The sequence below is a fragment of the Hyperolius riggenbachi genome, chromosome 3 (assembly GCF_040937935.1).
Source record: "Hyperolius riggenbachi isolate aHypRig1 chromosome 3, aHypRig1.pri, whole genome shotgun sequence".
In the NCBI taxonomy this organism is placed as follows: domain Eukaryota; kingdom Metazoa; phylum Chordata; class Amphibia; order Anura; family Hyperoliidae; genus Hyperolius; species Hyperolius riggenbachi.
In genome coordinates this window covers 84,193,451-84,218,185 of record NC_090648.1, presented here as the reverse complement: position 1 = coordinate 84,218,185, position 24,735 = coordinate 84,193,451, and the positions used below count along the sequence as shown (strand labels likewise).

Sequence of the window (24,735 nt, the reverse complement as noted above, 5' to 3'; positions counted from 1 at the left end):
TAATTACTGCTTTGTTGTAACATTTTGCTCCAATGAGAAAGTACAACAAAATGGTACTAATCACCTGCAGTGTGAACAAGTACAGTACTTAAAGTGAACCAGAGATGAAGCACGCTCATGTATTTTACCATCTATATCAGTGGGAACATTAGAGAAAACACCTACCCTGCTCTCTGTTTCATTCTTCACTGCTCGGCTTGCTTCTAATCAGCCCTGAAAAAATCCCAGACTGTGCATTCAGTCTGGCTTTGCTCAGGAATCTTTATAGCTGAGCCATTATAGCAGAGCCACAAGGGGGCAGGCTTGGGCTTGAAAAGACATCAGAGAAGACAGACTCAGCTATAATGATTCCTGAGCAAAGCCAGACTGAATGCTCAGTCGGGGATTTTATCAGGGCTGATAACAAGCAGGTTGAGCAGTGAAGAATGAAACAGAGAGCAGGGTAGGTGTTTTCTCTAATGTTCCCACTGATATATATGGTAAAATACATGAGGGTGCTTCGTATCTGGTTCACTTTAATGTTTTTTTTCTTCTTCCTTTTTTCTTCCCTTTTTTCTGTACCTTCATATTTTTTTTTTAAAGGGAACCTAAAGTGAGAGGAATACGGAGGCAGCCATCTTCATTCTCTAATAAACAATGTCATTTGCCTGGCTTCTGTGCTGGTGCTCTGCCTCTAATCACTGGCCCAGTAAGCTGGGCCCGCACTGAGGGAGAGAAGCGTGCTGGAAGGGAGGGCCCCATGATAGGGCTAGCTTTAGGGGGGGGGGGGGGGGGTTTCAGGGGTTAATAGTCGGAGAGGGAGGAGGTGGCTGTGGAGAAAGGTTTGGCCGCCTCAGGAGCAGGGCACCAGGAAGTGACGTCGGCTGACAGGAAGCCGCATGCACTTCAGAGCACTTGCGGCCGGGGGAGCATAGATTCCCACCCACCCTCCCTGTGTTTCGTTGAGTTTGTCAGTCGGTTCCATGTTGGTGGTGGTTTATGTCATTGCAGCAGGTGGGGTCTAGGGCTCCGGAGGTTGGATAAAAATATTGTTGGTGGGGCGGTTATTTGCCCGGTACGGAGGTCAAAGGGTGTCTTCTAAGAGTTATGATGTTAAATTGGGCATGCTGCCATTCTCGAGCCGGCGGCTGCGGCGGGGGGGCCAGTTGAGAAAGGATGCATGCCCATCACAGTTTAATCGGTACCTCGGAGCTCTAGCCCTATAAAAGTTATTGTCTATGTTTGGTTTTGATACAATGTTAAATTATTTTTATAAATAAAGAAAGGCTGCTTTGGCCTTAATATTCCATCGTAAGCAAGCAGTCCTGGTGTTCTTTATTAGATAAGTTGGGGTAAGTTTACCAGTAAGCTATGCACATATCATGAGCATGCAGATCAGGTGCTGTGACTCTAGTCACACTCCTCTAGCTGCATGCTTGTTACAGGTGTGGTACTCAAAAAGCCTAAATGCTCAGCATGACAGCCAGGCAACTGGCATTGTTTATAAAGGAATGAAGATTGCAGCCTTCACTTCAAGTTTATATTAATATGCCTTTATCTTCCTTTATCTCCATTATCTGCACCTATCTGCATTGTAATACTTTTCTTCATCCATGCATCATCAGGCAATATTTCCTTTTTACTCCTTGCCCTGTAACATCCATTGGATTACCATGTAAAATAACTGTGCTGTCTTGCACATCCTTCTCCTTCTTAGGGACTGTACCGTGTCAGCGGGGCCAAAGCTCGAGTGGAGAGACTTCTGCAGGCCTTTGAGAATGGACGGGATCTAGTAGACTTGTCAGGGCATTCACCACATGACATCACCAGCGCTCTCAAACACTTCCTCAAAGAGGTATGGTTCACTAAAGCTCCTCTCACCTCACGGATGTATCCAGTTACCCAGATCCTCTCATCTCAATCATACCGCTATCCTCTTTATTGCTGATTGGTATATAAGGAGGATACTGGTACATTGATTGAGATGGGAGGATTTGTGGAAAATAGATATAGCCGTGAGGTGAAGGGAGACCTCAAACTTGAAGCAGGCAGTTTTGGCGCCGCCATAGGCGCCTAGTAAATTATTGTTATTGAGTGGTATCGGCATTGAGGGGTATACCAGCTCCTGCTATTTAGCAGGCATTGTGGACACCCAGATTACGCCTCAATGCTGATAGTAATTTCAATAGGCGCCTATGGCGGTGCCCAAGAAATTACAGGTTTTTTTCTTACAACGGGGCGATTGGCAAAGGTTAGTGCCAGGTTGTGAGTTTGTGCAGGATGGGGGGGGGGGGGGGGGGGTTAGAGTTAGGCATCAGGTAGGAAATTTGTGTGAGGGAGAGGTATTAAGGTCAGGTGTCAGTAAGAAGTTTGGGAGGGGGGGTTTAGGGTCATGCATCAGGTAGGGAGTTTGCGCGGGGGGGGGGGGGGTAAAGGTCAGGTGTCAGGTAGGAAGTTTGTAAGGGGGGGGGGGTAGGGTAAGGGTTAAGCGTCAGGTAAATTTAGTCCAGTTTCACACTGTATTTTGCCATCAGCATTGCGGTGCAACACGCCTGCTGCACCGCCAAAACAGGCCTTCTGGCAATACCGCGCTACTATGCGGTATTCCCCTTCTGGCACACAGCCAAACAGGAAGTGACGCCTGCATGCAGTAAGCTTCGGATATGCGGAAGTGCACAGAAGCGTATTGTAAAAGATAAGCTTCCATGCATGTGCGCCGCACCGCCGACTTTTTTACAAACCCTGCATTGCCATAGACTTACACAACTTCCAGTCCGACGCAGGTCACCACAGGAGCCGCGTGGTAACGTAGGTATGTGCTTGCAGCAGATAGGGCACTTCCAACGCATCGTACCGCAATGTGGGGATTGTGAACTCCCCCATAGACTTTCATTACCCTGCGGTAGCAGTTTGGCAATTTGCCACACCGCACCGCACCGCCACAGTGTGAAAGGGCCCTTATGGTTAGGATTATATATTTTATATAGCATGTCCTCGGTATATGAGATGCATAGTCTTGCTATAGGCTTATGGCACATTGGTTGTATTTCCTGCAGCTCCCAGACTCTGTCGCCTCAAATCACCTATATGAAGAATTTATGGCTTTTGCGAGGGATTTCCCCGACGACAGGAAGGATCCAGAAGTTCTACAAGAGGCCATTCATCGCATGAAGGATATCCTGTGTCGCCTGCCGCCCAGTAACTACAACACACTGCGTCACCTGACTGCACACCTCTACCGGTGAGCCAGACAAACAACAATGCTGGGTGCCAGTTCAGAACTTATACGCTGGTCAACCAAAACATTCACCACCTGCCTAATGCTGCAGAGTCCCCCTCAATAGAGATGGCCCAAACAGTTTGCATGCAAACTTATTTGCGCTTACATCGGTGGTTCGCTTTTGCATCGAATCGCAAACTTTATGCGAGTTTGACCCGCCCCCTGTACTACATCATTGGGCTAAACTTTGACCCTCTACATCACAGTCAGCAGACACATGGTAGCCAATCAGGCTACATTCCCTCCTGGAGCCCCCCTTTATAAAAGGCAGCTGCGTCGGCCATAATATCACTCTGTGTGCTGCATAGTTAGTGAGAGAAGAGAGAGTTGCTGCAGAGATTAGGGAAAGCTTAGTTAGGCTGTTGTTAGGGGCCCCCCAGGTTAGATAGTGAGTGACAGGGGCCCCCCAGGTTAGATAGTGAGTGACGGGCTCCCCCCTCACCTTCCAGCAGCAGCCCAGCATCAGACCTCGATCAGCGGGCGACCCGACCAGTTAGAGCGGGCGTACGGACGCACCACGCTCTATATATGCGGAAGTGATGTCATTTCCGCATATAAGTGCGGTGTCCGCTAGGTCCTAGCGCCCGCACAGTGGTCGTCCGCTGATCGAGGTCTGATGCAGGCAGCGCAGCGGCGTCCAGCGGCGAGGGGGGTGTTTAGGCGGGTTGGGCCCCCCTGCAGAAAGCCCCAGGTAAATTCAGATTTTTATTCTAGTTACTGCTTGGAGTCCCTTTAAAACGCTGCTTTGCGTCAAATCCTGATTTTCCCCTGGGACTTTTGGCGTATATCCCACTCCGCCATGCCCCCCTTCAGGTGTTAGACTCCTTGAAACATCTTTTCCATCACTTTTCTGGCCAGAATTAATGTTTGAAGTTTTGAAAGTTCACCTGCCCATTGAAGTCTAATGAGGTTCGCAAAGTTTGCGCGAATGCAAACTTTTTCGGAAGTTCACGTTCGAGGTTCACAAACCTAAAATCGGAGGTTCGAGCCATCTCTACCCCTCAAACGGCCAAAACAACTCTGATCCCTCAAGCCATGAACTCCCCAGACCTCTTATAACTTCCAGTTGTATCAAGGCATTAGTAGCAAAACCAGGACTGTGAGGCATACTTTCATTGTACTGTATGCCTCACTGTATGGTTGTACAGCAACAATACCACGCTATGCAATTTTTCAGCTACGTTGCCTTGCGATATTTTTACAGTGTAACAGACTCAGTGTGAAAGGATCCTAAGGGCTGGGACCCACTATGGGTGTCTTGCGACAATGGAGCAATCGCAATTTGGCTACTGTAGGTACTGATGCGATTGCTCCGGGAACTCCCCCAAACTGCTGCATGCAGCGTTTTGTGATCGCTAGTAGGACCACCCCCATAGGGATTGGCGATCGGCAAGCACCGCAAAAGCACTCCTTGTGGGTCCCGGCCCTTAGGCCACTTTTACACTATACGCTAAAATAGTATGCGTTTTAACTTTCTATAGCAGTGCATTGGGAAAAAGCTTTCAGTTAAAACGCATATATTGTGAACTGAGCCATATGAAACCATGGGCTTTACTTTGAAAATCAGTTGTCCTTTCAGTTATAACTGAGAGCAACTGATCAAGTGTAAAATGAGTCCTTTTAGACAGTTGCTGTTAGTTGTAACATAAAGGACAACTGATTTGCAAACCAGTGTCCATGTTTCCCTATGGCCTTATTCACACTATGGGAACTTTTACACTTGATGAGTTTTAATGCTATGTGCTCTCATGCGTTTTTTTTTCTCCATAGCAGTGCACTGGGAAAAAACATTCAGTTATTCAGCATATAGTGTGAAAGAGGCCATGGACACTGGACTGCACATCAATTGTCCTTTCAGTTACAACTGACAGCAACTGATATCGTGTAAAAAGACCCCCTACACTGAAAAACTAAAGCTTTTTCACAATGCACTGCTATGGAGGAAAAAAAACGTAACACACAGTTATGCATTAAAGAGACACTGAAGCAAAACACATTATGATATAATGATTTATATGTGTAGTACAGCTAAGAAATAAAACATTAGGAGCAGAGACATAAGTCTAATATTGTTTCCAGTACAGGAAGAGTTAAGAAACTCCAGTTGTTATCTATGCAAAAGAGCCATTGAGCTCCACGACTTTCATAGTCGTAGAGAGCTCTGTCTTCTGAAGCTTGTTATCTCAACTGTCAGTCACTGTATTTTCTTTTTCTCTCCAGAGGACAAGTCAATAGTTCACTTGGCTGCTCTGTAAAAACATTTAGAATGCTGAATAATGTGTAAACTGCAAATTTTAGAGAGTGATGCAATGTTATAAAAACACTATATAACTGAAAATAAAAATATAAGAATATTTTCTTTGCTACAAATGTTCTAGTAATTATCAACCAATTATCAACTACAAAACCAATTCATTATCTCATAATTTTTTTTTCGCTTCAGTGTCTCTTTAAAGAGACACTGAAGCGAGACTAAATCTCGCTTCAGCTCTCATATATAGCAGGGGCATGTGTGCCCCTGCTAAAACGCCGCTATCCCGCGGCTTAACGGGGGTCCCTTCACCCCCAACCCACCCCCCGCAAACCTTGGTCGCAGACTTGGTTGGTGTTTTCTTCTTCCTGGAGGCAACGGCTAACGGCTGCAGCCCTGCCTCCCAGCGCGTCTATCAGACGCGCATCGCCGCCTCTCCCCCGCCCCTCTCAGTGAAGGAAGACTGAGAGGGGCGGGGGAGAGGCGGAGATACGCGCTGACAGACGCGCGTGGGGCAGGGCTGCGGCGGTTAGCCCTGCCCCAATGCGGAAGCGCTCCCCCGCATTACGGAGGGGATTTGGGGGGACAGGGACCCCCGTTAAGCCGTGGGATAGCGGCGTTTTAGCAGGGGCACACGTGCCCCTGCTATATATGAGGTCTGAAGCGAGATCTATTCTCGCTTCAGACTCTCTTTAAGTGCAAAATTGCCCTTAGTGTTACATTGTGGCATAAGAGAAACTTTATAATTCACCCTAGCTTCAGTTACAAGTTTCTCAACAAGTGTTGCTAATATTATGAATTGCTGCTACTAGCAACCACATCGCATTCTGTAGCTGACTATTTCGGACCCCAACAACATCCCTAATTTAAAATATAAAGTTAACCCCTCGCTCCTCTTTTCTGCCATCAGTGTTTCAGAGAGATTTGAAGAGAACAAGATGAACCCTAACAATTTAGGCATAATCTTTGGTCCGACACTGATTCGTCCATCTCCTGGGCAAGACAAGCCAATGACCTGCCTGCTGGACTCTGGTTATCAAGCTCAAGCTGTTGAATTCCTGATTACCAACTATGAGAAGATTTTTGGCATGGATGAACTTCCTGCATCTGGACGCCAGGGGGCAGCAGAGGATGCATCAGAAGCAGAAATGGATGAGACACTGGTGGGAGAGGTAAGACAATGGCCTGTAGATGGTGCATCCACCATATTATGTACTGATACTGTTTTCTGTGACTTTTGTTATAGAGTTTTACTACGTTTCAATTTCACAAAACTGATTTTTTTTCCCTTTAAAGTATGTGTGCTAAAATTGTTGTTCTACAAAGAATATATACAATAACAATACAATACAATATCATTTGTAAAGCGCTTTTCTCTCATAGGACATATATACAGCAGATTGCCCAGTACCCAGCACCAGTTGGGATCGCTACATGTGCTTGCCAGATGCTTGAGCAACCTGACTAGAAAGCACAAACCTCCCCCCCTCCCTCCCAAATACTTACTGAGCCTCCCACGACATCTAGAAGCCTTCCTGCAGCACTTAGCAGGCTCCTAGTGGCTTTCTGGCTTTCTCCATGCACAGAGCCAGCATGTCACCTGACCCGCATCAGGTCAGATGACACATAGGAAGCCGCTAGGAGCCCACCAGGTGCTGCAGGAAGGTGGCAAGAAGTCGCTGGAGGTTTGATAAATAGCCTCAACAAAGTCCCAGTTATCTCCTCAGGCATGCCGGTTAGTTGAGACTACTGGTTGCTTGAGTTCCAGATAATGGGGACTTTGCTGTAATTATGGGGTAGATTGACTAAACCGCAGTAACCAGAATAGCATAGCAAAGTCTAAGGCCTAGTGCACACCAGAGCGGTTCTGCTGCAGTTTGCGATCCGCTTGCGGGTGCGGATCCGCTAGGGTAATGTATTTCAATGGGCTGGTGCACACCAGAGCGGAAGGCTTTTTGCAGAAACGCATACTCCCGGGCTGCTGCAGATTTTGGATTGCGGAGGCGTTTCTGCCTCAATGTTAAGTATAGGAAAACCGCAAACCGCTCTGAAAAACGGCACTTCAGAGCGGTTTGCCAGGCGTTTTTTGTTACAGTAGCTGTTCAGTAACAGCTTTACTGTAACAATACATAATATCTACTACACCTAAAAACGCTTCCCAAAACCGCAAAATGCTAGCTGAAACGCTACAGAAAAAGAAGCAAAAGCGTTTCAAAATCTGCTAGCATTTTGCGGATCTAGCGGTTTTTGGTGTGCACTAGGCCTAACACATGATGAGTAGAGCATGACGCAATGTGCTAATACTGCAAACATACGTTATTCAGGTTTAACACATGCAATGACTGTGCGTAATGCATATGTAAATCATGGGTAATGTGCAAACCCACATGTAATAATATAGCGATATTGATAGTTAAAGGTGGGTATAAATACTTGTGATGCTCTCTTTTGTGAGGTACACAACTGTGTTTGTAGTTTCACCTTTTGAAGGAAAAGATATACAAAACGTTGTTAGAGAATTCCAACCATGCAATATTACTTACTGTGCCATAGTAGAAGTATAAATTACACTATACAAACATGATTTGGGAACTTTTTTGTTTTTAATCTGTTTTAGAATCCAGTAGAGGTTGCTGTATCCTGTCCTGTACCATCAGGTAACTTTCTGTGTGTCTATAGGGGTATACGACTGTATATGATTGCTTTACATCACTTCAGAGCTTGTGGTTTAAAGAGGAACTCCAGTGAAAATAATGTAATAAAAGAAGTGCTTTGTTTTTACAATAATTATGTATAAATGATTTACTCCGTGTTTTCCCATTGTAAAATCTTTCCTCTCCCTGATTTACAGTCTGACATTTATCACATGATGACTTTTTTACTGCTGGCAGGTGATGTCAGTGGAAGGAGATGCTGCTTGCATTTTTGGCAGTTGTAAACAGTTTTGTGTGAGGGGGAAAGGCCATGCTGACCCATGTGCAAAGTACCTCTCCACCATTGCTGATGGCTATAATAGCTGGTGAATGGAGTTAAAGAGAAACTCCGACCAAGAATTGAACTTTATCCCAATCAGTAGCTGATACCCACTTTTACATGAAAAATGTATTCCTTTTCACAAACAGGCCATCAGGGGGCGCTGTATGACTGATATTGTGGTGAAACCCCTCCCACAAGAAACTCTTGAGTAAGTACTCCTGGCAGTTTCCTGTCTGTGAACCTTGTTGCATTGTGGGAAATAGCTGTTTACAGCTGTTTCCAACTGCCAAAAAAGCATGCAGCAGGTACATCACCTGCCAACATTAAAAATGTCACCATATAATAAATGTCAGAATGTAAATCAGGGATTTAAAAGATTTTTACAATGGGCAAACACTGACTAAATCATTTATACATAATTATTGTAAAAATGAAGCACTTTTTTTATTACATTATTTTAACTGGAGTTCCTCTTTAACCTCCCTGGCAGTATGAATTCCGCGGAGGTTTTTTTTTAACCCTTTTTTTTAGCATGTAGCTAGCCTAGCGCTAGCTACATGCTTCCCCCCTCCCTGCGGCGTCCGCCCGCCGGCGATCATGCCCATCCGGAAATCCCGTTCTGAACGGGATTTCCTTGAGGGCTTCCCCCGTCGCCTTGGCGACAAACGGAGTGACGTCATCGATGTCGTGACACCACAGGGAGTCCCGATCCACCCCATAGCGCAGCCTGGCGGCAATTGGCCAGGCTGCGCAAGGGTTATGCCGGGGGGGGGGTTCCTGTATCGCGGCGGATCGGCGGCAAGCGGTGGCGGATCGGACCAAACATGCAGCTAGCAAAGTGCTAGCTGCGTGTTTGAAAAAAAAAATTATGCAAATCGACCCAGCAGGGCCTGAGAAATCCTCGGCGGTGGCTTACCCCGTGTCCAGCACAGGGTTACCGCTAAGGAGGTTAAGGAGGACCCCTCACTTGCAGGAACATTCTCTCCACATTACAAGCTCCAATACCAAGAGTGAAGGGATTCAAGCTGTGTACATATTTATTACATAGCAAAAGCACAGCAATATCACTGAATCTTAAATTAATGCTTAAATCCGGTATGAAAAGCTGTTATAAATCATTCGTAATACCAAATAAGACCACGCATGTGCAATATGCCCATATGAGTTAATTTATGTGTATAATTAGCTCACAAAATAACGCAAACGGTTTTTTATTGGCTGTTAATCATTAGTGGATCCTGAGCAGGGCAGTTTCTGGGCACAGGCAGTCCAGCCAAAGGTCTGCAGCTTAATCTAGTGTACAGGACACAATACAGCACCATCTGGGATGATAGAATTCTGGCAGCCTGATAAGCATAGTATATTCCAGATATTGCAGTGCCCCTATGAAGTGTTTCCAGGGTCCTCTGACTCATGTAGTGTATATAATGCTTGTCTTCTGTCTTTCCCTGTGCATGGAATGAATAGGGAAAGGTGGTGGTGTTTTGGAATTACACGCAGGGGAGACTGTAGACTTTTTGCTGTCTGAAGCAAAGCCCCCCTCCAGTAAGAAATGCAGGCATCTGCCAAAAGCCCCTCCCCTCCCATGACATGCTATCAGCCCCCCCCCCCTCGATCCACACACTCCTTGGTAAGTAACGCAGATAGATTCTGCTCCCCCCCCCCCCCCTACACACACATCTTATAGTAAGTTCCCGGGGCCTGCCTCTTTATATCCCCCCTTCTAAATATGCAGATCAACTGCATTGGAGCAAAAATACATATCCAGCACTGGGCCCTCTCCTCTTCCTCCCTGCAGCCTATCACTGTGCAGAAGTGTCCCTCCGTAGGCTCTGGACACATGGCACAGTGATAGGCTGCAATGCAGAAGAGTAGAGAACTGGACTAGGTATTTGTGCTCCGCCTCCGCCGCTCCGCGCTCTACCATTCAGACTGGGTCAGTCATGGCTGCCACCCCCTCAATTTTGCCATCTGAATTAATTGAATCAGGTGGCTTTATGATAGGACCGGCCCTAGTAACAAGTATAAAGTCAATAAAATCCCAACAAAATTAGATAAAATTGTATTAAAGAAACTAAACAAGTTTAGTTCCTCAGTCACATTGAGAAACAACGTATGAAAAACATTGAGTGCATCAGGCCCATAGGGCTTGATTCAATAAGCTGCACTGCTAAAGCGCTCGCTGCTATGTAAGGAGCGTGCCTTCCTTAGATAGGAGCGTGCCTTCCTTAGATAGGAGCGTGCCTTCCTCTTAGATAGGAGCGTGCCTTCCTCTTAGATAGGAGCATGCCTTCCTTAGACAGGAGTGTGCCTTCCTTAGGAGCATGCCTTACTTAGATAGGAGCGGGCCTTCCTTAGATAGGAGCGTGCTTTTCTTAGATAGGAGCGGGCCTTCCTTAGATAGGAGCGGGCCTTCCTTCGATAGGAGCAGGCCTTCCTTCGATAGGAGCAGACTTTCCTTAGATAGGAGCATGCCTTCCTTAGATAGTAGCGTGCCTTCCTTAGATAGGAGCGCTCCTAAGGAAGGCCCGCTCCTAGCTAAGAAAGGCCTGCTCCTATCTAAGGAAGGCCCACTCCTAAGGAATGCCCACTCCTATCTAAGGAAGGCCCTTCCTTAGATAGGAGCGAGCCTTGATTAGATAGGAGAGGGCCTTCCTTAGATAGTAGCGTGCCTTCCTTAGGAGCGTGCCTTACATAGACAGGAGTATGCCTTCCTTAGGAGCATGCCTTACTTAGATAGGAGCGTGCCTTCCTATACATAGTTACTATGTATAGGAAGGCATGCTCCTGTCTAGGTAAGGCATGCTCCTAAGGAAAGCACGCTCCGAAGGAAGGCATGCTGCTAAGGAAGGCATGCTTCTAAGGAAGGCATGCTCCTAAGGAAGGCATGCTCCTAAGGAAGGCATGCTCCTAAGGAAGGCATGCTCCTAAGGAAGGCATGCTCCTAAGGAAGGCACGCTCCTAAGGACGGCACGTTCCTATCTAAGGAAGGCACGCTTCTATCTAAGGAAGGCACGCTCCTTACATAGCAGCGAGCGCTGCTTTTTGCAGATGTGACAGAAACCTTTTTGCTACCATCCCTGGTGCAATTATCACTGTATTGCTTTGTCATTTTAGATACACACGGGAAAGATGGTGATGATAGGACCTCCCAAGGAGAAGATGAGGATCCAGACCTTGCCAATATAACATACTCCCGAGGTCACTTCAGCCGTTTGCCGGTGAAGGCATTGAAAGGCGAACCGATGCGGATGTACGACTGTGAGGGTGTCACTGAGCAGTGACAATAAGGGAGCTTTAAAAAAAAAGAAATAACAGCAGAAAGACAAGATCTATGGAAGACACCGTTTCAAAGAACAACCATAATCTATAACAAGCTTATTTGAAATGTTTACACGAGAGTGCAAAGAACAATACGTTTGAGTGGATCCCATTCCACAAGTCATCTTATGGAGGAATTCAAGAAAGTCTTCTTGAATAAGTCTTGTTTTCCTTATTGCTATAGACCTTCTTACATTCTCACATGTGGCCTTCGTTTTAAGAAAGATGTCTTAATTGGTGAGCATGTTATATATACCCTTGAACATCCCAGAGACAATATGGGTGTTGCCAAAGATCAGAAGTCATTTGTGAACTTGAAATAAGGAACTTCTCCTATATGGGTAATAATGAGATTATCTCTGATGGTTGGCTGGATCCTCACTGAAGACACTATGGAAGAGAATGCGATTCATATGGACAATGGAAGGAAGGTTTAGGATGGATTATAATGACTCTGTTGAGAACTACCAGACTGGTAGGAATTGTATATGCCCTATTTTTTCCACTGGAAATCTAGAGTGACTGTGTTCAGACTCTTGACCACGTAGACCTGCAAATCCCAAGTTTCGGGTCTTGTGACTCTGCTGTTAGTCTACTTCCCTCCTGGTGGCAGCACTCTGCATTGTGTGCACTGCCTTGCCCACCTTCTAGTGGATCCAAATGTAAGGCTCCATTGCTATATCCAGAAAAAGAAGTGTTTACTGAAAGTACTGTTGCTGTTTCTGATGCTATAAATGTTTTTGTCTTCCTACGCTGGCCAGCTGAAAATTTGTTACATTTGACTCTAACCATTGTCAGGTCTGCAGCTCATCTCAGCCCCTCTGTTAAATCCCTCCCCACCTCTTTACCTCTGTGTTTGTGCTGTCATCTGCTCTTCTCAGGTTTACTCCAGACAACACTGAACACACAGAGCAACTGTCCTGTTTCTGCACACAGACAGCATGACTCTCATCGGAAGGGAGGATCCGTACAGCGAGTTTGCAGCAACCTTTTGGCAGAGAGTCAGATCCCACCACGCTATGGTTGAAATTTTAGCAGAGTTTTAAATTAGCTGCTTTACGAAAGGGGAAAATTTTACAGGTTAAGAAACAGCAACAACACTTTTAGTAAACACATATCTTTCAGGGTATACAAGTGGATTCATGTTGTTGAATCCACTACAAGGTTTCCAAGAATGTAAACTAGTGATATGATGAACTCTACATAGGTTTTTGAAATTGGCAGTGCAGGAGCTTAAATCTGTCTATAAATGGAATGATCAGGGCCGGATTTGCCACAAGGCGCTTTAGGTGCCTGCAGGCGCCTGATGGTGGAAAGCCGGCTCACTCCTCTCCCCAAGCGCCTCTCTTCCTCCTTCCCTATGCATAGTCCCGAGCAGAACAGAAACGAGAGATTACTCACCCACCTCTCGGAATTCCACTGGTGAGATCTTCCTTTAGTTGGGGGCACCACTAGCCAATTAATTAGGTACCTTTGGCTGCCAGCTGGACCAACCAGCACACTTGCGGTGAGGTTCGGTGGGGGTTTGTAGGTTCATGGAGGGTGAAGTCTAGGGTGTCAGCACTTCCGTGCCTATAGGCTCAAGTGATTTAAATCTGGGCCTGGGTATAATCTATCTAGAGCATACATGTCAAACTCAGGCCCATGGGCCAAATCTGGTCTTCAGAGCCATCAGATTTGGCCCTCAGGTGGTTTCCCTACTTTGCATTATGTTTGGCCCACTCTAGACCACCAGAGAAGCTATGTTGGAGGGTAAGCACTAGATCACCAGGGAAGCCATATGGGGCGGTGGGCAACACTAGATAACAGGTAACTGTATAGGAGAGGGAAGGGGCCACTAGACTCCAGGGAACTGTAAAGGGGAAGGAAGGAGCCACTGAACATCAGGTAATTGTATAGATGAGGGAGGACCGCTAAACTTCAGGGAACTGTATAGGGGATGGAGGGTGACTATTAGATATTAGGGAACTTTATAAGGGAGTGAGGTGGCCACTGGACATTTAGGTTGGCCCGTGACTTGGTGCCAGAGCTCAATTTCGGCCCACTTTGTATTTGAGTTCGACACCCCTGAACCAGAGGCATAAGTGCAAATCATGGGGGCCAAAGCAGTATTTTGTTGGAGGGTGTTGCTACATTTGAAGTCCTACCTCCTACTTCTCCCTTATATCCTCGTGTATTTGAGAGGAATACAGCCACCACCATTAAATGTGTGAAGAAAAAAATCCATCCCACCCCTGTAGATAGATGGTATGTGAATTCCTCAACTGGGGTCCACCACTACTAGAGGCCTTGGAGGAAGAAGAACTTGAGGGTTGTATGCAGTACTGTAGCTGCTCCTAGCATTGTACTCTCCTGGACAAAGAGCTCTGATGTTGTAAATGGTAATATTGGAAGCAATCTCTTTGCTTTGGAGTCACTCAAAATATTCTTCCACATATATATGTATTATTTGTTTTAGGTTCAAGGAGGAATTAACCACTCGAACCCCAACAATCCAGGACTCTCTGTGATGATGGACCTTAGTCTCCAACAGGCAGGCCCAGCAGGAGAAAGGGACAGATCTGCATGCCAAGCAGAGAGTAGGATCCACACATTTTATTGGGTATACATGGCTCACGCGTATCGTGCAGGGCGTAAGGCCTTAATCGTAGCCACTGTCATGCCAAAAACACGCGAGCCATTGTCTGCTGTTTGCGTATTAAAATATGTGGCTTTTACCCTATGCTTGGAGTGCGGATCTGTACTTTTCTCTTAATATTTGTTCTAGCTAGTATGACATTGTTTATCACAGTTGCTGAGAAGCCTGCTAGAAAGCAGTATAAGGCCTCTTGCGCACTACATGTGATTCTGATTTAGATTTTTAATCGATTTTCACATGTGATTACGATTTACAATTTTTAATCGGTACTGCATGTGGCGTTTTTCTTTTGATAGCATCCAGGAAAAATTGGAATTGCAAATTGGAATCGCAAATCAGATTTGCAGTGTGCAGGGAGCCTTAGGCTTAGGTGTGTTCCAAACATACAGATCGAGTATACTGTGTTTTGTGATCAGTAATGACATCACTTCCCATAGGGATGAATAGTAGCTCTTTTTTTTATATGGACTTCTGAAACACGCTTATGTGCCAAGCACAATTTCCCTGCAGGTTCCTTGTTTTCTAGTATTGATCAATGCCCACACGATGCCCATTCCGCATCCTCATCTCTGAGCTGTGCTGCAGGGGAAATGCAAATACCTGGTGACTGTGTAGGAGATGGAAGTCTCCGCCCTTCTCCTGGTTTCCTTGGTGTCTGTTATGGCCGTAGGTATGCCCCTCCCAGCATCCAGAGATGGACTAAGATGTCATGGGGCCCAAGGCAAAGTAGAGCTTTAGCTTTCCTTTATGGTCTTTTTAGCAAAATGAGGTGGGAGAAGGGCAAAAGAGGCAGCTGGGTCCACATAACACTCATTAGGCCCCAGGCACCTGCGGATGTGATGATCCTGCTCTGATTGCATCTATCTGTGCAATGCGTCCTAATATGATCATATGTGATGCTTGCAGTAGTTTATGTGGACATGTGTTCACCACAGTACAATCGTATGGGATCCCTGAGACTGTTCAAGGCACGAATTGGATGTGGCAGAATGTGTCTTCATCCAGCCAATCAGATTGTCGTCCCGTGGCCTCAAGAGATTTATTTGTGCATGCATGTTCAATTTTGAAAACATTCATAAGGAGCCACGCCAAAAATCTGGCCTAACTGAAGGAGAACAATCATGCTGAGGTTGGGTTACATCATAAGCACAAGAAACTTTTACATATATGGATCACTGAAATCTGGATGAGAACCGTGTTATTTACTTTCTTAAATATTATGATCCTTGTGAATTCTTCTGTCCTTCCCTTTATCGCCACTGGGGGGTGCAGCAGCATGCAATTTTGTCTCAGCTGCTGAAACCAACATACAATACTTTAAAGTTAATTTTCAAAACCCTGGTAACATTGCCATGGCTTAAAGAGACACTGAAGTGTCTTTTTTTTTTACCTTAGTTATGTATCCAGCCATCTTCAGCATTAAATTCCAAGCTGGTTCACCGCATTCCCGCGGCAGAACGAGTGATTTATTCCCCTGAAATAGCTCAGCAAAGTTCCACGACTTTTCAAGTCACAGATTTTGCTGCCTGAGAGAGGCAGAGCTGTGTGCTGTAGCTCCGCCTCTTATCCAGTCAATCTCCACCGAGCTCCGCCTCTCCCCACCACTCTCAGTGAAAGAAGACTGAGAGGGGCGGGGAGAGGTGGAGATTGACCAGGAAGCAAAATCCTGGAAAGTGTGGAACTTTCCTATGCTATTTCTAGGGCATAAATCACTCGTTCTGCCGTGGCATGGATGTGGCAAATCAGCTTGGAATTTAATGCTGAAGGCAGCTGGATACAAAACTAAAGGAAAAAAAGACACTTCGGTGTCGTTAATAACTCACAGCCAGTGGCATCACTAAAGGGGAGCAACCCCTGCGAATGAAGAGAGGCCAAGAGCAGTGGTGGTCCCATCCACTAACCTTCCCTTCCTGTGATTCAGAGGACTATACTTCAAGAGACTCCGTAACAAAAATTGCATCCTGTTTTTTATCATCCTACAAGTTCCAAAAGCTATTCTAATGTGTTCTGGCTTACTGCAACACTTTGTACTATCACTGTCTCTGTAATAAATCAACCTATCTCTCTCTTGTCAGACTTGTCAGGCTTGTGTCTGGAAGGCTGCCAAGTTCTTCAGTGTTGTGGTTCTGCTATGAACTCCCCCTTCCAGGCCCCTCTATGCACACTGCCTGTGTGTTATTTAGATTAGAGCAGCTTCTCTCTTCTCTATTATCTTTTACAAGCTGGATAAATCGTCCTCTGAGCTGGCTGGGCTTTCACATACTGAGGAATTACAGACAAGGGCAAAGCTGTTTGCAGGAAGAAAAGAGCAGCCTGAAACTTCAGTGCATGAGAGATGCAGGGGGAAAGAAACACACAAATGATCTCTTGAGATTCAAAAGGAATGCTGTATACAGCCTGCTTGTGTATGGATGTATTTGCTATGTGTGGACATACTGTACATCAACCTACTTCCTGTTTGGTGGCCATTTTGTTTGTTTATAAACAAACTTTTTAAAACTGTTTTTAACCACTTTTAATGCGGCGGGGAGCGGCGAAATTGTGACAGAGGGTAATAGGAGATGTCCCCTAACGCACTGGTATGTTTACTTTTGTGCGATTTTAACAATACAGATTTTCTTTCAGATAAGGCAGTTTGTGGCTACACTCGGGGGCGTAACAATAGGGGGTGCAGCGGTAGCGACCGCATCGGGGCCCCCTGGGCCAGAGGGGACCCGAAGGGCCCTCCCTCAACTACAGTATTAGCTCTCTATTGGTCCTGTGCTCATAATAATCACTTCTATAGATACTTTGAATAGTGGTAATCATTAACACACTGCTCCCCATCCCCTTCTTGCACCTCTGACACTGTAGTTGCCATTGGCAGGTTTTGGTGCGCCGTATCAATTGCTATGTATAGAGTGCATGGGGGGCCCCATTGTAAAACTTGCATCGGGGCCCACAGCTCCTTAGCTACACCACTGGCTACACTGGTGTGACGATCAGGATGGCCACACTTGGTTTATGACCCTTGTAGGATGGGCCTCAAGGCCGTGAAGGGCACCATGGGGAGACAAGGGAAGGGGTGTGAACATTGGGGGCCCCCATGAATTGTAGTTACGCCACTGCTCCTGGCAATTTCACTATTATTTATTTTTATGCGTTGTGGATATACAGCAACTCGTTTTTTATACAAATAATAGTCGTTTACTACACGACATGCAGATAACCCGAGTTATATGACCACCACCGGAGTTGGGTGAATCAGCCTCTTGTTAGCTCTGTTACAGTCCCTGATCTAGAGCTGAGAATTATTGTTTTGCCCATTTACAATGTGATTGTCAGCAGATTGGAGAGAAAACCTGTAAATGTATACAATGATATGTTCTTTATACGTGAATGCTGCATATTTAAATAAATATCGAGATATCATGATGGCTTATTGGATGCATTCAAAGCTTCATCTTCTGATCCTCTGCCTCTTCTGCAAGACTGAGAATGTAATGATATCTATACCATGTATATCCACAACACGTATGTACGTGTATGCAAGGCGAAAATAAAAATATCTGCCTAAGAAGAGGCAAGCGTCTGGAAGCTGCAGAGGCTTCCTATGTCCTCCTGGCCACCACTGTTGTCGGATTTTCTGATTGCAACCAAACTCCTCTTCATGCATGAGTGCGGCTGTACTAGAGCGGGTGTAGCACGGCCTCACTTGTGCATGAAGAGGAGGGTTGTTGTGATCTTCAGGAGGGTTGGTCTCCAGAAGCACACGGGAAGCCTGTGGAGGATAAGAGGTGCTTTACTGCAGGGACGGATCAAGACCAAGTTGCGCCTGGGGCAAAGTCAGGTTTTGGCACCTAAACGTCAGGTTTTGGCGCCTAATCTGCCATTCATTTTGCCGCCTTTTTAAGAATTCAACAAACTACGCCTGGGGCAAGATACCCGCTTGCCCCCCCCCCCCCAAGATCCGTCCCTGCTTTACTGTCCTGACAGATTTGAAGTTGTCCTTTTTATATTTGCCTGAGGAAGTGGGCCGTTGACCAGTGAAACACGTTACAGCACTTTTTTTTTTTTAGTACGAAATAATTGTTCTTAATTGATTCTAATCTGTTGAGTTTTCTGTGGGGTTGTAAGTCCACCACTAACTCCCCCCCCCCCCCTTTTTTTTATAACTGTTTTTAAAACATTTTACACTATACTGTTTCAATAAATCACAATTATCCACCCAGGTAAAAGGGTTCTTGGCCACCTTTTTCTATTTCTACGGAGAGCGACTTCTAGCCTGAGTGAGGACAGGATAATTACCCCATCTGCCTATACAGTGGTTGCCTTGGAGGTAACAAATTCTTGTGAGTAGTTTCTCATATTTATACACATTTCTATTCCATACTAAACATACTGCACTATAGTGGGCTCTCGATTGTTTCCCTTTTGTCCTTACAAATTACCCTAGAGCAGGAATGTCCAAACAGTTTGGACTAAGGGCCATACAGGTGAAACTCGAAACATTCGAATATTGTGCAAAAGTCCATTTATTTCAGTAATTCAACTTCAAGGTGAAACTAATATATGAAATAGTCTCATTACATTTCAAGCCTTTCTTTGTTATCATTTTGATGATTATGGCTTGCAGCTTTTGAAAACCCCAAAATCCAAATCTCAGACCATTAGAATATTGTGAGAAGGTTCAATATGCCAGGCTCAAAGTGTAATCAGACTCTAATCAGCTAATTAATCCAAAACACCTGGAATAGTTCCCATATTAGTTTCACCTTTTAAGTTGAATTACTAAAATAAATGGACTTTTGCACGATATTCTAATTTTTCGAGTTTCAATTGTATCACCGTTGTTGAGATAGCTAGGCGGCTGAACTAGCGAAATAAAACTCATTTTTTTTCTAGTTGGCCCGAGGTACAGTATATTGTATTTTTTCAAATAAAACTTTTTTATGGGAATTAAACCATATACCGTATGTGCTGCATAAATGGTAAATGCTAGGCCAGCTTCAGTTAGTACTGTTGTGGTACAGCGGTTAGGGTGAGTTGCCCACCACACAGTGAAACCTGGGTTCGATTCCCAGCCATGGTATGTAAACTGTATTTTGAAATAGTATAATTCCCTGGCAGATGAGACCCTCCTCCCTCCGGTAAGAGGGTAGGAGAGTCCCACAAGAGGCTAATTAAAATCTCCCTAGCAGAGTGTGCAGCAGCTGTCACATAACTAATTAGTGTAGGCAGACAACTGAGTCAAATGGTATAAGGACCTTGCTTGGAGGAGGGAGGGGGGGCGGGCCTCCAGCAGTGATGTGTATTTCACCCAATCAGGTGTGCCTCCAGGTATTAGAGCCCTTGAAACATAGTTTCTATCATTTTTCCAGCCGGTAGAATTTTTTAAAATTTTCAAAGTTCGCCTCCCCATTGAAGTCTATTGCGGTTCGTGAACTTTTTTGTGAACCGAACCTTTCGCGGAGGTTCGCGAACAGGGTTCACGAACCGAAAAACGGAGGTTCGCGACATCTCTAATTACAATGCCTTATGGAAAATCCAGCCGTGATGGTGGTAGTGAAGTATACTTTAATTGTACAGCATTCTAGGTTCTGTAGCACCCAATGGCTATGTGATAAGATTGTACATGCTTAAATCCTGCCCTTATAGGGCTGCAGAACCAAGGCAGTATAGAGGATCAGCACCACAATTATCGCTGCTGCTGACTGTAAAGTCCCAAAATGACGGTGTGGGCACAGGATGACTGCAGGGGGCTACAAGAAGCCCCAGGTACGTTATTCTGCTTTCTTTTAAAAGCGGAATGAAACCCAGCATTTCTTATTTGTTCCAAAAGATTATTTACAGCATATTATATACTACCACATTTTTTGGATATAGTAAAGGACCTTACATAGAGCTAAACTGCCGATATCCCGCGGCAAAACGAGGGTTTTTTACCCCCAAATCCCCTCTCTTGTGTCCGGGGAGAGCTTCCTGCTTGAGACAGACCTAATGGCTGTAGCTCTGCCTCTCAGCGCGTCACTCCCCGCTGATAGCCACCTCTCCACGCCCATCTCAATCTCCCTTTACTGAGAGGGGCGGGGGAGAGGGGGAGATCCGCCGGCAGATTAACGCGCATGGAGGCAGAGCTGCAGCTCATAGCTCTGCCTCCATGAGCAGCAAAATCCACGACCAAGAAAGTCGTGTATTTTGCAGGAGGGATTTGGGGGGTAAAAAACCCTCGTTTTGCCGTGGGATAGCGGCGGTTTAGCTCTATGTAAGGTCCTTTACTATAATCAAACCCTATCTCACTCGCTTCAGAGTCTCTTTAACCACTTAAGGACCAGGGTAGTTTCTTCTGATCGGTGCTGCGTGGACTCTCCAGCCCGCAGCACCGATCAGGAAATAGCCAGGGCGATCAGACTTCCCCCCCTTTTTTCCCCACTAGGGGGATGTCCTGCTGGGGGGGTCTGATCGCCGCCGGCTACCCGCACTTTCCGGGGGGGGCTCTTTAAAGCCCCCCTCCGGAGCGCTTTCCGCCCTCCACGGCTTTCCCTCCCTCTCCCTTACCCTGTGAGTGGCGCAGGGCGGAGTTCCGTCCTGCGCCTGATAGGATAGGCTTCTGCCTATCAGATGCCGGCGATCCCCGGCCAATCAGAGGCCGGGGATCGCCGATCTACGTCACGGCGCTGCTGCGCAGCAGCGCCGTGTGATGTAAACAGCGGGGATTTCTTCCCCGGATGTTTACATTATGCGTGCGAGCCGCGATCAGCGGCTCGCACACTGTTCACGGAGACAGTCTCCGTGAACTGGCATGGAAAGGCCGCTCTATCGAGCGGCCGTTTCCATGCTATACCACTAACGACCCGCCGACGTCTATCGGCGTTAGGCGGTCGTTAAGTGGTTAAGTTAGCCTATAAATGGTATCATCCTGACTCAAAACTTCTTGCTAAAAGTGAACAAGTGAACGTAATAAAGCACACACACAGTTTTACCACTGCTACAAGTGACTTCAGGAGTGATTTATGCCACAGAAGGTTTGGATTTGCTCCTGTGCATATATAAATCACTGAACACACCGCCAACATTCCAAATGGACTTCCTCTCTAGCCCTCTGTATATGGAACCAATTATGTTTCATCACCATCAACAATAACTGAAGAGACAGAAAAAGCAAAAAAGCTGGTCATTACAAGGTGAATACTACAGAGTGTCTACAGGTGAATACTAAATAGATTGCTGTGGTGCCATAGACTGCAATGTAAATACCTGCTGTGCAGTACCGCTTGTACCGCTCTTCAATGCTCTGTAGAGTCTGTGTTGCCTCTGTGTCGTCATAACCAGTTCTGCCACTTCACGTCGCACCACGGGTAGTATGGCCAGTCTCATAAAGAATAATGGCCACTGCGACAGGGGAGAGTACTGCGACACGATGCATAGCATTATGTGTGGAAGGGGCCTTAACCACTTGAGGACCGCAGTGTTAAACCTCCCTAAAGACCAGGCCATTTGCTAAATTGGCCACTGCAGCTTTAAGGCCTAGCTGCAGGGCCACCCAACTCAGCACACAAGTAAACCCCTCCCCCCCTTCCTCCCCACCAACAGAGCTTTCTGTTGGTGGGGTCTGATCGCTCCCCCAGTGTTTGTTTTTTTTTACAAATATTTATTTTATTATTTTACTAATAAATTTCCTTTTTTTTTTTTTTTATTCACCCGCCCTTCCTTCCCCCCACCAGCCGATCACCCCTAAACCTCTAAAGGGGACAGCCGTGTCACACGGCTGTCCCCAGTACATCGCTGGCATAGATCGCAGCACTGTACGGAGTGAAAAGATGGCTGTCTCCTGAGTACGGCGATATAACATGTGTGACACTTTTTTGCAGCCTAGGTGCACTAAGGGGCCCAACGTTCTATTCACAGGTCATTTTGAGGCATTTGTTTTCTAGACTACTCCTCACGGTTTAGGGCCCCTAAAATGCCAGGGCAGTATAGGAACCCCACAAGTGACCCCATTTTAGAAAGAAGACACCTCAAGGTATTCCGTTAGGTGTATAGTGAGTTCATAGAAGATTTTATTTTTTGTCACAAGTTAGTGAAAAATGACACTGTGAAAAAACAATAAAAATCAATTTCCGCTAACTTTTGACAAAAAATAATATCTTCTATGAGCTCGTCATACACCTAACAGAATACCTTGGGGTGTCTTTTTTCTAAAAAGGGGTCACTTGTGGGGTTCCTATACTGCCCTGGCATTTTACAGGCCCAAAACCGTGAGTAGTCTGGAAACCAAATGTCTCAAAATGACTGTTCAGGGGTATAAGCAGGGCTGTATTTAGGGTTTGGGCTCCCCTAGGCACACCAAACCTACGGCGCCCCCCAGGAGAACGTTGGCGCAGCAGCGAAAAATGGGCGTGGCCACAGAATGCAGTGGGCGTGCCCATAACGCAGTGGGTGTGGCTAATTAAAATATCCTAGTAAGAGTGCAGACCAAAGTCAGTGGGGCCATGGTTTCTCCCTGGGTATGAGTAAAGTGACCTTAAAAAAGCAAGTAGGAAATGTCCCTCCCCCCCCCCCAAAAAAAACCCCACACATTAGCCAGTGTTCTCTCGCACAAAATAGTGGTAGGTATTAGAGTGTGAGCTCCCCTGAGAAAAGTCAGTAACATGACTGTTCTCTGCAAAGTGCTGCAGAAGATGCCAGTGCTATATAAATACATAATAATATGGTAGGACATTAGACTATAGGAGAATTAGATTGTAAGCTCCTCAGAGGATAGTCAGTCACATGACTACGTACTCCGTAAAGTACTGCTGAAGATGGCAGTACAATATAGTACAGTGGTATGGCAGCATGATGGCGTAGTGGTTAGCACTCTCGCCTTGCAGCGCTGGGTTCCTGGTTCGAATCCTAGCCAGGTCAACATCTGCAAGGAGTTTGTATGTTCTCCCTTTGTCTGTGTGGGTTTCCTTAAGACACTCTGGTTTCCTCCCACATCCCAACAACATACGATACAGATAAGTATAACGTTAATTGGCTTCCCCTAAAAATTGGCCCTAGACTACGATACATACATAGACATATGACTATGGTAGGGATTAGATTGTGAGCCCCTCTGTGGGACAGTTATGTGACAAAACAATACATACTCTGTACAGCGCTGCGTAATATGTTGGCGCTATATAAATAATTAGTATAAGTACAGTAGCCAGGTCTATAGGTGTCCAAATGTAGACATACTATAGGTGTCCCCAGTATAGATATCCAGGTCTATAGGTATCCCCAGTTTAGGTAGTAGTCAGGGGCGTAACTAGAAATCGCTGGCCCCCCTTGCGAGAATTTGGATGGGCCCCCCCCCCATAGGTGCCAAATAATCATAATGGGGCAGTGTTTCACCATAAAATAATCGCAATGTGTGCAGCATTTCAGCAGAGAATAATCACGAGTGTAACATTTCAGTAAAGAATAATCGTAATGTGGGCAACATTTCACCAGAAAATAATCGCAATGTGGGCAGCATTTCACCAGAAAATAATCGCAATGAGTGCAACATTTCAGCAAAGAATAATCACAATGTGGGCAACATTTCAGCAGAGAATAATTGCAATGTAGACAACATTTCACCAGAAAATAATCACAATGTGGGCAACATTTTACCAGAAAATAATCGCAATGAGTGCAACATTTCAGCAAAGAATAATCGCAATGTGGGCAACATTTCAGCAGAGAATAATTGCAATGTGGGCAACATTTCACCAGAAAATAATCACAATGTGGGCAACATTTCAGCAAAGAATAATCACAATGTGGGCAACATTTCAGCAGAGAATAATTGCAATGTGGGCAACATTTCACCAGAAAATAATCACAATGTGGGCAGCATTTCAGCAGTAAATCACACAGTGGGCAGCATAACACCAGTGGGCTGGCTGAGTACCTGGCTGGGTGAGCGGGTAGTGGGCTGGCTGGGTTGCTGGGTGAGCAAGCAGTGGGCTGGCTGAGTAATTAATTGCAGTATTTGTATAGCGCCTTTCTCCTGTCGGACTCAAAGCACTTGCGAGGCAGCCACTAGGCACTAGGCGAGCGAACTCAGTAGGCAGTAGCAATGTTAAGGAGACTTGCCCAAGAAACTCCTTACTGACTAGGTGCTGGCTTACTGAACAGGCAGAGCCGAGATTTGAACCCAGGTCTCCTGTGTCAGAGGCAGAGCCCTTAACCATTACACTATCCAGCCACTGCCTGGCTAAGCGAGCGGGCAGTGGGCTGGGTACCAGGCTGGGCGAGCGGGCAGGCTGGGTGGCTGGGCGAGCGGGCAGTGGGTTGGCT

At 45.9% G+C, this 24,735-nt stretch overlaps 1 protein-coding gene and 1 long non-coding RNA gene across 11 annotated transcripts in view; one reads left to right on the top strand and one right to left on the bottom strand.

The window, feature by feature from the left end:
- Positions 1-24,735, bottom strand: part of LOC137562780 (uncharacterized) — a 139,851-nt gene that overhangs the window by 63,824 nt on the left and 51,292 nt on the right. The gene's annotated exons all lie outside the window — the stretch shown is intronic.
- Positions 1-24,735, top strand: part of GMIP (GEM interacting protein) — a 148,489-nt gene that overhangs the window by 117,962 nt on the left and 5,792 nt on the right. For 5 of the 10 annotated variants that reach the window (XM_068274466.1, XM_068274464.1, XM_068274461.1 and 2 more), the window contains 6 exons: positions 1,697-1,834; positions 3,036-3,220; positions 6,421-6,682; positions 8,128-8,167; positions 11,604-15,574; positions 18,657-18,776. In XM_068274466.1, coding sequence (XP_068130567.1) covers positions 1,697-1,834; positions 3,036-3,220; positions 6,421-6,682; positions 8,128-8,167; positions 11,604-11,770 — 792 coding nt within the window. In that variant the 3' untranslated portion in view covers positions 11,771-15,574; positions 18,657-18,776. Of the gene's footprint in view, positions 1-1,696; positions 1,835-3,035; positions 3,221-6,420; positions 6,683-8,127; positions 8,168-11,603; positions 15,575-18,656; positions 18,777-24,735 lie in introns of those variants that run through there. The other 5 variants (XM_068274463.1, XM_068274462.1, XM_068274459.1 and 2 more) reach the window with 5 other exon arrangements.